Consider the following 13,488-nt stretch of genomic DNA (forward strand, 5'->3'; position numbering starts at 1 on the left):
AGATCAAAGTGTGCCGTCCTCACCTACCGAAGATCACAGTAGCCACTAGACGGCAGTGGACAAAACTATGTAGTGAAAAACGTCTTCATTTCCAATGTCATCATCCCCGCTAGAGTTTAACAGGTGCGATAATTGAAAATCCCCATGTTATTTTCCCATAGAAAAAATCTTAAGATACCGGATCTCCTTATTTGGGCCAAGATGGTGGCTTTTTTGTAGGCGAACTTCAGAGGTCTATAGGTCTTTGTGTCCTTACAACATGACTGAGGGAGGTCTTGAAAGACACCAGTTCCATGCCTTACATGGCAAGGCCGTATGACTTCTTTAAACACATTATGGGCAAGTCAATATTGTTAGAAGTGGTAAAAGCCAATTGAAAAAAAAAAGTCTTTATCCTGATTTCTGATTGATGCTAAAGCTCTGTAGACATCAAAACTCAAAGATGCCCACTTGACATTTGACATAGCTGGGGGCACAGTAGAAGAACACAAAAAGTCTTCCTTGGTGTTGGGAAAATCCGTGCTGAAACCTTTAGAGATGATCCAGATCCAGCCATGGCTTTTCTCTAGACGTGACCTGCAAGGGGGGTTACTACCTGTTGTCCTGAGGGCGTCTTCCCTCTCGCCTGCAGGCACGCTCTCCTTTGTCAGCGGTGTGTGGCGGTGGCATGCCGGCGCCCGGGGGGACAGGATGGGGACACCTGGGGAGGAGAGCACCGCAGGCGCCGGGAAAAACCGCCAGGGCAGCGCCGGTTCCTGGCAAATGGTGTTACTATGGCAACAGGATGGCTCCAGAGTGGTAGCCTACGGTTATATCGCAGCAACACTCTTAATTATGTTTCCCCCAACTCGCCCACTCATCCCCCATCACACTGCGGACTGAGATACTACAGGAGACAGGCAGAAGAGTCACTGGTGTACGGTGTGCTCTCTGAAAAACACCAGCCACAAAAAAAACACAGACAAAAAAAAATGAAGATGTCATATAGCAAGCCCTTTTCATTGTTTTGTGCAATGACGCTTTCGACCATAGGAGACATTTTACTGCAGGAAACGCTTCAGCCTTTTCTATTGCAGAAGTAGCTGCACCTGCGTGTGGGTGTCAGTCTGTCTCAAGTTTATTGGTTCTCATCATTCCTCGTCATTCTCCTCATGCTGTTTTTATTGCCCATCTCAGGGACCAGGTGGTGGCTGCGTGCGCGCGGCGAAGACATCACTTTAGAGCATCATGTGCCAGGATTACGCACTCACTCACACTTCCAGCTCTCCCACTCCCTCACTCCCAGCCGTTTACATTAGCCCCCTCACAATGATGGCTGAATCAATACGAGGAGTGTGTGGGATCAAGTTGCCACGGCAACGTGTCCTCCCGAGTGTTTGCCGCAGCCGCTTGCACCGAGGGATGGAGGGATGTGGGAGACTGCCGCTGACTTCACTCCCACTCCTCCCGCAACCCTGTTACCTACGCTGAACCTGCCAGCCAGCGCAAGCCGCCCGCACCACATCAGTCTCACACTGGCTGTGGGTAGTCTCCCACAATGCTTTGCATTACAGAATGTTACACAAAAGCAAATGTGAACTGAAATGTGGTTACTGCAATACCTACGCAGTAGTTTGATACTTACAAAGGAGAGCATGAGATGTGGTTTCAAATGATTCTTTTTTTTTTTTTTAAAGAAAACACACATGAACACCCCATTTGTAGTTAAACTATATTTGAACAGTTATCAACTCTATATGGTACAACTTCGTTCAGAAAATCACAAAAAGTGAAAAGGAGTCAATTGTCTCAGGAGCAGGAAAAAAAGGTCAAGTGTTCTCAGTATAATATTTAGCAAGGATTCCCTCACTTCGGAGGTCTCTTTTCAGTGTGTGGATTTACTTGGTGTGGCGTCCCCCAGGCAACGGCCCCTGGGGTGGGTCTGGGCCAGATGAGGGCCGGCCTGGGATGGGAGAGTCCACTCTGGAGAGAACACCATGCAGGGTGAACTCCAACAGTGACTTACAACTGAACATTTACAGCAAACATTTCCCTACAGTGAGTCTATAATGAGATGTTCGTTCCATTCCCAACAGTCACAGCTAGCAAACAAGAAGAATGTGGCTGTTGTCAGAAAGGCAATTTTCACATTTTAACTTTGGAAAAGACACAGAGAACATGTGACATCACCATCCCTTCAAAACACATAATAATTCCATATAAAGTCAGCACCCAAAAAAAATCAAACAAAAAAAAAAACTGTATCTCAATTTATCAATAACATTAGGACATTGTTTTCATAATGCTAGTTTGCTGCTAGAAAGAGTCAAACTGAATCTATAGGCACCAGCACAAAGTTTGGAAACTGAGTTGCAGCATCGGACTGTATTACAGACCTGACCCAACTCCGCTTGAAGAAGTACACTTTCCATGTAATCCCCAAAGTCTAGCAGCAACAGCACATCCCTTGAGCCCAAACACACTATCATACGGAGAGAGAGAGAGAGAGAGAGAAAGAGAGAGAGAGAGAGAGAGAGAGATTGAAGTATGGGAAGCACATCCATTACATAAACTACAAAGTGAAAGACGCACATTTCTTCTCAAAATGGATGAAATCGGCACCACCACATGCAAAAATCCTTTGAATTTAGCATTCAAAACAAATGGGTTTCCTAGCATAGGTTCGGGGTAACTGGTAGGTATTGTAATTTTCCCAATCCTACTGAGAATGAACAAGAGCCCCCTTCATTATTATGCACATACACTTGAGCCGACCAGGCACCTGCATTTCTTAATGCACTGTTTGATCTTACTGAGGCAGGTCTCATGCAAGTCTGCATGCCACAACATCCATGGGATGTGCTCAGCTTTCATCAACTGCTCTCCAGTCTCACTGGCTCTAGACATGAGTCCTTATATGGGCTAGTACCTTTGTAAACAGAGGTAAACTACCCCAGGAGCCCGTTAGATTCTGCTTTCATAGAAATATCAAAGTGGTTATTAATTTAATCCTCGATTGCTCTGGCTTTGAGAAGCCCCAGAGAGCTTGCCAGCTTAGAGGAACTCCAAGCTGAGGCACTTTTGTGACACTGCCGTTCATGTATGTGCATATCGAATGACCAAAATGTCCCCCCAAAAACAACCTGAGATCATTTGTGAAACCGACGTACAGGTTCCGGTTTCACCCCTCATACGTACTCGAGGTCTCCAGTGTAATTGTGATCTATTATTACTTACATGAGTGAAGCTAGCCGTATACCTTATCTCACCGTTAGCCCTTTGAGAAACCCCTTTGCACCTCCACATCTGTTCTATGAGCGTGGACTGCGGCAAACACGCGCACAGATGTCACAGCAAGACAGACAGACAGGCAGACTGACTGACAGACAGACAGATAGACGGATAGATTGACAGACCGACAGAACCCTCCACCCTTTAACCCTAGAAGATATGGCATGGTAGCCATATTGCAGGACTGTGCCACGGTTCAGAATTAAGATGCAATGCACACTTATCAGCAGGAGCATCCCGGGTCGTGGCGCTCTCCCTCTTCCTCATGGCCATTGTTTTATAGCTGTTACTTTTTCATTTATTATTGTGATTGTTCTCCATTACAAGTGGAATCCACTTGGGACGTGGTACCGTGGTGATCTATGCTGACAACTTCCCATCTCCGGTGTTTCCCATAGTGGCCTCGGCACACAGCGGATCTCCTAGTTGTCAAGGCCCAGTTTGGACAGGCCCTGCCTGACCTCGTGCAGCTCGTCGATTTTGCCCTCCAGAACATCCATGAACTTCTTCAGCTCGCCCTTCATGTCCCCTTGCTTTTGTTGGCTCTCCTCAACGTCGCTTTTGAGGACGACCATCTTCTCAGACAGCTCTTTATTTGCCGTTTCAGCAGCCTAGAAATAAAGAGGGGGGAAAATAATACATACATTAGTCCCACTGGCCAACTGTGCCAGAATGTAGAGCACACAAAAATAGGGTCAAATTATGGTCACAGGGTCCATCTTGACATTTATTCTGGTCTTGGAGGCAGCAGTGGGAGGGATAAACTTGTTTAGCGCCCGGTGGAATCTCCACAGCTGACCCCTGAAACCTGAACCTGCTCGTAGGGTCCTGTCTCTAAATAGGCTCGAGTGGCTCTATCTAAAGTGGCTAGAGGGTTTGCTGCGGTTCGGCTGGGCGATGTGTGTGTGTGTGTGTGTGTGTGTGTGTGTGTGTGTGTGTGTGTGTGTGTGTGTGTGTGTGTGTGTGGTGCCTGCGTGACGCCATCTTCTCTGTGGCCCGATTGCTGTTGTGATAAGGGCGTGGAGAGACTCACACAGCTGCTCATGGCCCGAGGCCTGCCGCTTAGATCATACTGGTTCCACAGACACAAGGACCCTCCCTGCATTGAGCTTCACTGATGTTAGAAACCTTCACATCATACACCACCGTGTTTTTACAGTTCAGTTAAACCGAATGAGTGTATAAAATTACAGTGTGTAAGTTAGTACACTGTATAAAGAGCCACTGCATTCAGCTTACATTTTGGTAACAGACAGCCAATGCTTGAAAACTAAAAGGAAACTAAGCGGAAACGAACTCTCTATAGAGGGTGGGGCAGAACAAATGTCAACAATCCATGGCGGCATGCAAATGTCTGATAGTGGAGCCGTTACTGTTGATGAGCACAATTCTGATTCCGTTGACCTTTAGGAGCCAGTCTTTTGCCTACAGCCAAATCACAGGCGCGCTTTCCGTAACAGAGATTTAGTGGAATCACACAACGCTGTTATCATAATGCAAGAAGCCCGTGAAATTATTGCATACAATGTCTGTTGTGCTACATGCAGTCATTCGAATCAAACGAATATGTGCTGAAGGCAGCATAAACAGGTGCTCCTGGTGTCTCTGGGTAAAAGGGTGGTGGGGGGGGGAGAGGGGGGAGGGCAGAGCAGCCTCTTGCCGTGCTACAATCCTGATGACAGGATGGAACACTCCTCTCACACGCTCACACAGATCACCAGCTCCAGGATCACATGTACTGTAGGGCCAGGGAGTACGCAGGGCTACTGTGCGGAATGCTATCACTAATGGTCATCACTTCTCACTCTGGGATTTCATTCGCTTTTGCATGCAAGAGAAAAGAGGGACATTTTAAGTGCACTGAGAGAGACATGAGACATTAAAATGAGACTATGAGAGGACTAATAATTTCCATCCCGTTTCCAAAAGACAATAGAAACTGAAAGAATGACGATCACAGACAGACTGAAGGAGGAATGTAAATAGAAACAGACACAAAGATGTCATTAAGTACTTATGTGTTCAAGAATGAACCATCATCATGACCAAAGTGACGCTAAGCTCTTTGGCTTGTGGAACCAGTTTACAATGTACCAAAAAGAAAAGAAAAGAACACCTTTCACCACCCAGAACACAATCGTCATCATGGCATGTCTGGTGACTCTGCTCGAGGACGGTGTTGTGTTTATACAATATGCCCGCAGTGATTCCCTTAAACGTCATCCACGTCCCTCGCCTTGTCATGTTCATTGTGCAACAGAACACATTACAGCCATATCACGCACGTGAGGACGCCTACCTGTAATTTTCCAGTGATGCTCTCACATTCAGCCATGAGCTGTGGGATGATCTCAGCTTGCTTCCGCAGGTTCTCCAGCTCCTGAAACACACACACACACACACACACACACACACACACGTCAACGTCAACGCCCAGCAACATGCTAGCTCCACTTCGGGCACTCCAAGAAATACATCTGGAGAATTTCCAGTATGGGAGACATGACATGACATGAGATGAAATAAAGAACTGGGGCTGTGTGTGCAGGGGGCACGGATGAGCTCGAATGAAAAAAAAAAAAAAAAAAAAAATGGCCCATAAAATTTTCATCCAGTCATGACAAAGAGCGGGTGGAGAGGCAAGTCTACTCTGCTTACACAGCATGCCGGCGGGTGGAGGCAGCACACATTAAACCGCGCGTCAGTCACTGTGGCTGCGTGACACGGCGCCATGAAACTTTCATGCGAGGCAGGCCTGTGGGGGGGGGGGGGGTCGGCACGGAGACGGAGACGGCCCAGCCGCTGCCACCCGGCCCAGGGGCTCAGGCTGACATGCACTCGCAGAGACGCCGTCACTCGTGCCCAGGGCAACATGGCTGTCAATGCTGGCTGGTAAAAACATGGCCCCGTTTGGACTAAAATGTCTTCCAAGAACATCAGAGGGGTGTGTGGGGAAGGGGGGGGGGGCTTCACATTTGTATGGGCACTGTCTTCCTCCCTCTTTCTGGAGAGCACACATGTTCAAAAGGCAGCCCCACTACTTTGGATGTTTGGTCTGAATGGTCTTTTCAGTGGTGCTGCTGGTGCAGTGAGAGGAGAGGGGTGTGTGTCAGGACCCGAGCTGTGCTGGTGCAGTGGAGAGGAGAGGGGTGTGTGTCAGGACCCGAGCTGTGCTGGTGCAGTGGAGAGGAGAGGGGTGTGTGTCAGGACCCGAGCTGTGCTGGTGCAGTGGAGAGGAGAGGGGTGTGTGTCAGGACCCGAGCTGTGCTGGTGCAGTGGAGATGAGAGGGGTGTGTGTCAGGACCCGAGCTGTGCTGGTGCAGTGGAGAGGAGAGGGGTGTGTGTCAGGACCCGAGCTGTGCTGGTGCAGTGGAGAGGAGAGGGGTGTGTGTGTGTCAGGACCCGAGCTGTGCTGGTGCAGTGGAGAGGAGAGGGGTGTGTGTCAGGACCCGAGCTGTGCTGGTGCAGTGGAGAGGAGAGGGGTGTGTGTCAGGACCCGAGCTGTGCTGGTGCAGTGGAGAGGAGAGGGGTGTGTGTCAGGACCCGAGCTGTGCTGGTGCAGTGGAGAGGAGAGGGGTGTGTGTCAGGACCCGAGCTGTGCTGGTGCAGTGGAGAGGAGAGGGGTGTGTGTCGGGACCCAAGCTGTGCGTCAGGCAGGCTGCAGCTGCCTCCATCTGATGCTCCAGCGCTGAACGCCACATTAGCCGCCTGCCGGCCCCCGCAGAGGGGACCCTCGCTGACACGCAGGCGGGGAGGGGAGGGGGGGGTGGGGGGGGGGAGGAGGGATGGCAGCGAAAAAGACAACAGCGCCGAGCGCAAACGTCAATGCTAATGAAATACTTGTCTGCAGGCAGGAGAGCGGTTAGCCATTAACAAGCACAGGTCAGGATTTGGCCCTTCCGCAATGTTCTCCGGCTTAATTACAGCGAGCAGGCGCGGCAGCGCCGTGAGACCCGAATACTCCCCCCCAACCCCCCCCCCCCCCCCCCCCCCCAGCGTCCCCCAGCGCGGGATGGAGTGGGAGGACCGGCGAGCTGATGTGGGACCGCTGATGACAGTGCAGACTCATCACTTCACACTCTCTCTTTGTTTTGCCTCCATTACTGCAACTGAACATGAGCACACAGCCAACCAAACAGGCCGAGTTGTCTGTGTGTATTTTAAAATCCCTGTGATCCTCTCACCGAGTAAACATGTCTCACGTCACCTTTTTTTTTTTTTTATAAGCACAGCCCATAATAGCTCTGCAAGGTCAATTTGTACAAAATAATAATAACACTGAACAAATAAAAACACTATTATTATGTCAAACAAAGTGGTTTTTCCAATGCTCAGCAAACGGAAATTAAGTTCAGTTAATCAGACGCAGTCTGGCTTCAAAGGCAGCAACGTGAGCGGGGCGCGTCATTCTCTCATGCTAAGGCCACACTGCTGGGGCCCTGGGGAGGCATATGGGGCCGCTGGCTGCCACCTCCCCACTGGCCCCTGATCCCTCTCTGGCCCGGGCCGCCCCACTGCTCCCTGGGTGAACCTGCTGCTGGGGGAGGAGGAGGAGGAGGAGGAGGAGGGGGAGGAGGAGGAGGAGGAGGAGGAAGAGGAGGAGCCAGCTGTGCCCAGTCTATCTGACCTGGCAGGCAGCAGGGCTAATTCCACCCTGGCGCATAGCTCAGGACGCAGCTCAACACTCAGTCTGTCAGGAGTCGGCAGGTGACGACAGTGTCAACGGAGACGGACAGGGGTTAGGCATGAGCGGCATAAATGTGGCCGGCTTCCCGTTCCCGTCAATGAACTTGTGTGTCCGTCAAACTGTGTGTGTCCGTCAAACTGTGTGTTTGTGTGTGTGTGTGTGTGTGTGTGTGTGTGTGTGTGTGTGTGTGTGTGTGATCTCACCTGCTCTTTGTCCTGCAGCTCAGCCTCCAGCTCCTGTACTCGGAGTGTGAGCTGGGCGTTCCTCTCCTTCTCCTGGTTGGCCTCCTTGCACTGGGCCTCCAGCTCTGTGATCTGGGAGCAGATGGCCGTTCAGCACGTCAATCACAGCCAACAACCCCCAACCAACATTGCTCAAAACTGCTCTCTACGCTCTGAGTCACAAGACTGCGTGTGCTGTCCATGTGTTTTCAAGGACAAACGCTGAGTAACCCTCGAGTGACAACATAATAGTACATATGCACACACACACACACGCATGCACACACGCACGCACGCACACACACGCACACACACACACACGCGCACACACACACACACGCACACACACACGCACACACACACGCACACACACACGCACACACACACGCACACACACACGCACACACACACACACACACACACACACACGCATGCACATATGTACACACGCACACACGCGCACGCGCACGCACACGCACACACACACACACACTAGATGGGTTTAACTGAGTTAAGAAAGGTTAAAAAGTCAATGGCTTTTCAACTTTCCTTTTGTCTGCGACACACCTACGGTGGCATGTACCTATCTGGCCAAGTACAGTACAGGTATCATACGCTACCTTGCTCCTGAGCTGATCACCTTCTTCCTTGCAGGTGGCCAGCTGCTTTTTCCACGTCTCAACATTAGTATTGGACTCTTGCAGGGAGTCTACCAGACGAGCATTGCTCTCCTTCAAGGTCTGTAGTTCAGTCTCCCACTTCTTGGCATTAGTATTACTGAAAGACAGTGGAACAACAACATGAATATGGGACAGGGATTGGCTACTTTGATTGCTAGCGGTGTCTGGCAGACAAGATATTATAATGTACCAGTCCCCCCGCTACACACACACACACACATTTTTTTCTCCAAGGACACGGTGACTAGAGGAACTGCGCATGGAGGTAAACATGTCTGAGCTCCCTGTGGAAGGTAACCCATGGAGCTGCGCTCTGCTGCCACACACAATAACACATCTTTGTCAAGGTGTTGATGGCCTGTCTACACAGAAGGCCATCACAGGATATCAAAGAAAACAACAACTCAGTGGGGAACTGTGACAAAAAGCACCGTGTCCGGTGTACCTTTGCTCCACGGCCGTCTTTAGTCGGTCGTTCTCGGTCTGGAGTAGTGCGGTCTCCGGGCCCCCATGAGAGATCTTCTCGTCGTCGGTGCCGTTGATGCTGGAAGCCTGTGTGGACGAGGGAGTCTCCCGACCAGACTCCTGTCAGAGCAGAGGGAGAGATGGTGACAAGAGTGCACAAATATCCTCCATCACATCAGAGAGAGAGAGAGAGAGAGAGAGAAAGAGAAGATAAGAAAGAATGGGATTATGGCACCACTATTCTACGCTGCTTCCGTTCCAGACCTCCTCAGAGAAGCTGCTTTAAGAGAACAAAAGAGAATACACTTGAGAATGGTGCCTTTACTCAAACATTCAGGAGAACCACGGCTCTTATTTCTTTGGTATGAGCATCTGGAATGATGAATGTAAGGGATCAAACTGGGCAGAAGTAGGTTAGTCCACTGGAAGAGTGTTTTCTGGGCGCTAAAGTAGCACTGGTGGTGTTTCACTGCCAAATACATCACAACTGGTCTAGTAGGTTGCACAGGTTTGAAATATGCACTAGTTAGGCCTACATACAACCAAACTAAGATCACAATTAAATGATCTAATTTCAAATTAATAAATATTCACAATTAATATATAGCAATGTGTGTAATATCAATTTGTAATTGTGCATTCTATATGCTGTATAAAGCACACTTTACTGTCCAATGTACTCAAAATGTGGCTCACTGACTAAAAATCTTAATGTCATGATTGTGTCAATGCCATGTCGGCACAGTTTCCAAAGCAGTCAGAAATCTCCAAGGTGAGATATCCTCCCTCATGTAGCAATATAACCGTGTGTGACTAATATAAATCCCCACAGCTGTTAAATAATAAAAGGCAAATACACCTCTCAGTTGTTGCAAGATGTAGGCTACAAACAGCGATGAAAAGGAGAACAACTTCTGAGACGTCTGTCTATGCTGAGATTATTTCTTTATTTCTGCCGGAGCTGTAAAATATCAGACAAAATGTATCTAATATCCAAGCTACACTGAAGTCTATTCAGAGCACTGCAACCCTGAAGTCAACTTGTCAATTGGGCGATAGCCTAGAGTCAAGATTGCATTGGTCTCGTACCAAGACTGACAAATTAGCCTTATTTACACATAGCTGTTTTCAGGTTTGGGAGGTTAATTTGCATAGCAGCTCCTGGTGTGCGATGGATGACCCTTCACCTTTGGCTAGCTGAGCAGCTCCACTAATCGCTAACTCCTCCATAACCTTACTCATGCCTGGGGTCACAAACCGGACACACATGGCACACAGAGCTGTTATGTCATGGTGAGAATTGGAGCCAATTTTCACTGGCATGGTATACACGTAGGACATATTTTGTGTGTGTGTGTGTGTGTGTGTGTGTGTGTGTGTGTGTGTAGGTGTGTGTAGGTGTGTGTGTGTGTGTGTGTGTGTGTGTGTGTGTGTGTGTGTGTGTGTGTGTGTGTGTGTGTGTGTGTGTAAAGTAGCTAAAGGGTCCATCAATGCTTTGATTACATTTCCTGAATCACACTGTGCTTGGGAAAAATCCATTAATTTGTTAGATATAATGAGAAGTGTGCTCTATTACGCAACACTAGACATGGGACCGCACACCATCTGCAGAGCCTGACCTGGGAATGGTTGCTGGAGGTCTCCATCTTATCCTGAGACTTGTCTCTGGCCAGTTTTGCAGCCTCTTTTACCTCCTGAAATTTCTCTGCAAACTGTTGACAAAAAAATATAAAGGAATAGTTCCATCATTCCAACAACATTTCATTTATTTGACAGCACAATGAGCTTGGTAGGTAGAGCATTTAAATTCCTGGGAGTAATTAGCCTCCGGATGCATTATTAGATAACTGGCCCTGGGACCTTGACTGACCTTTGTGAGTTGCTGTTCTGATGCGAATCCCAGTCCAAACACGGTGTTAGCCCTGCTGTCCGCCCACTGGCCAAACTTCTGGGAGGTCTTAGTGAAGGTCATGTTGGGTGTGATTGTGCTATTAATTATCACCTGTTGAAGAGGGCAAAAAAAAGGAGTCTGTTTAATTAAACTACTGTACTGTGGCTAGTCCTGAAGAGTTCGCTCATCATCATCCAAATGGCTCATAATGTACCAACGCATAATGAGTTCATCCCTCTAGAGTAATGGCAGCAGGCTAACAACAAAACTTCAGGAATACAATTCAATGTTTGAGTGTTTGAATACACATTTGAATACAATCACAAATCAAGAGCCTAAATACTGATCAGGTTTGACCTGATTTAAAAAAAAAACAAAAAAAAAACCTTCATACATTCTGAGCCTGAAGCCATAATGGTTTTAGATGCTAAGAGGATAACAATGCAAGTGCGCAGGGAAAGCAAGTAAGGTGACTTGAGAACCTGCGCATTTCAAAAGAAAAAGTTGTAAAAGGAAAGTGCACTTTTATGCTTTGAACTTTTGTTTTTACCAAACATGAGGTATTGCAAGAATGCTGACGACTCTCATCCTCGGTGCCTCACACTACCCCTCTAGAGACACATTTACAGCCCTTGAAGGACGGCTGGTCCAACAGGTCATCCATCACCTTGAGAAGTATGCGATGGTGCAGTGATGATGGCACAGGCAAACTGCCTCAGCTGTGGGCCTGTGCTGAACACACATCCATCGGACTCTGGGAACAATCTGCTTTGCTGCCCTACAGCCCTCTGTTTGTCTGATCCGTCTGGATTGAGCTGAACACTGACCTAAGCCACCACTACCACCACCTCCACCTCCACCACCACCTCCACCACCCTCTAGAACCCCCATCTGCCTGCCCACTCCATAGTAACCGTGACTGAGCAGGAGACAAGAGGCCGCCCGTTAATGTCTGTCAAATGCGATTTCTCCTCGGTAATTTAAAGCAGCAGACTCCCCAGCTAGCTCCTACCTAATCATGACTCTGCTCACAGGAAGTGAGGACTCAGGCCAGAGCAGAGGCTGGCTCCATTCTCAGACGTCTCTGTCATTAAGGCTTCACTTCAACAGTACGCCATTTCACTGGCAAAACCTTACCCTTACACAACAGAGCACATTAACGCTGACCTCAATGGTACTGAATGAAAAAGCCAAATGACAACAACCTCATTTATTGTAAAATGGACCAGATATACAACAAATACTAATAGCCATTTGTTTTCCATAATGGGCTTAATTACCATTATTAGCAATAATGAAATAATCCAATATATAACAGAGTAGGGGATGACTGGGGCAGACCGAGGGCTGAATTGTGTGCTCATAAATCCATCTCCTGTGTCTGTGCTCTTAAATGAATAGATAGATAAAATAGACCAGAGGACAGGGGCTCGTACTATCAAGCTCATGATTAAAAAACAGACTAATCTGGAGCGGTTCTCCCAGACCCCGCTTCAGAGCTTTTTATTCCCCCTAGAGTCTACATTGACATCTCGGCAGAATCTTACAGGAGCTGTTTAATCTCAAATATTTGTTTAGATTAAGAATAAACAGACATGTCTCTCTTTCAAAGAATATTTACCTTTATGAGCAGAAAATGATTAAACTGAATAATATCTGGTAGAGTTTATATTGGAAATGGAGTGGAATTGCCATGATCATCACTGAACTGGTTCAGGATTTCTACTGTAAGTGTTTGTGATGAAGCTGGCACGCATAAAGAACGTGCAGTATATACACTTAATAACAAAGACACCCTTCCTTCAAATCATCCGCAGGCAGTGAGAGAATTGTTTGAAGATCAAAAACCTATAGAAATGTATTCACACTACGTACACCTATACACATAAACCATATGAATAGCCGACTTATATGCTACTGACTGCACACATGCACGCACACACACACACACACACACACACACACACAGGAACTGCCTCAAAATAGCCGCAAATTAAGCGACACAGTGGTTTAATTACGCTGCACCCTTTGTCTCATGGCAACATTAGGTGTGTGTGTGAAATGAGGACGTGAGGGTCCAAAAGAGTGGCAGCTCCTCCAGAGCTCTCCATCAGTCCTGCCGTGTGGCGGCGCAGCTCAGCTCACCGTCTCCGTCTCCGTCTCCCCGCTCCGTTAAACGGGAGGCTGTCAGAGGGAGCGCTGCGGCGGCAGCCCCACACTGAACCGGATGATTCAGCCCTTACACAACGCTGGAGAGGGGAGCTCCTAATGGGC

General features: G+C 48.2%; 1 protein-coding gene across 2 annotated transcripts in view; it reads right to left on the reverse strand.

Annotated features, from left to right (window-relative positions):
• Window positions 1-1,697: 1,697 nt before the first annotated feature.
• The window catches only part of homer2 (homer scaffold protein 2), a 25,990-nt gene continuing 14,199 nt past the window's right edge, over window positions 1,698-13,488 (reverse strand). For both annotated transcript variants that reach the window (XM_062549147.1, XM_062549146.1), the window contains exons 3-9: window positions 11,194-11,325; window positions 10,943-11,035; window positions 9,304-9,443; window positions 8,799-8,955; window positions 8,161-8,271; window positions 5,570-5,650; window positions 1,698-3,881 (exon numbers count right to left, since the gene is read on the reverse strand). In XM_062549147.1, coding sequence (XP_062405131.1) covers window positions 3,693-3,881; window positions 5,570-5,650; window positions 8,161-8,271; window positions 8,799-8,955; window positions 9,304-9,443; window positions 10,943-11,035; window positions 11,194-11,325 — 903 coding nt within the window. In that variant the 3' untranslated portion in view covers window positions 1,698-3,692. The remainder of the gene's footprint in view (window positions 3,882-5,569; window positions 5,651-8,160; window positions 8,272-8,798; window positions 8,956-9,303; window positions 9,444-10,942; window positions 11,036-11,193; window positions 11,326-13,488) is intronic.

Source organism: Sardina pilchardus, chromosome 11 (genome assembly GCF_963854185.1).
Source record: "Sardina pilchardus chromosome 11, fSarPil1.1, whole genome shotgun sequence".
NCBI classification, from domain to species: domain Eukaryota; kingdom Metazoa; phylum Chordata; class Actinopteri; order Clupeiformes; family Clupeidae; genus Sardina; species Sardina pilchardus.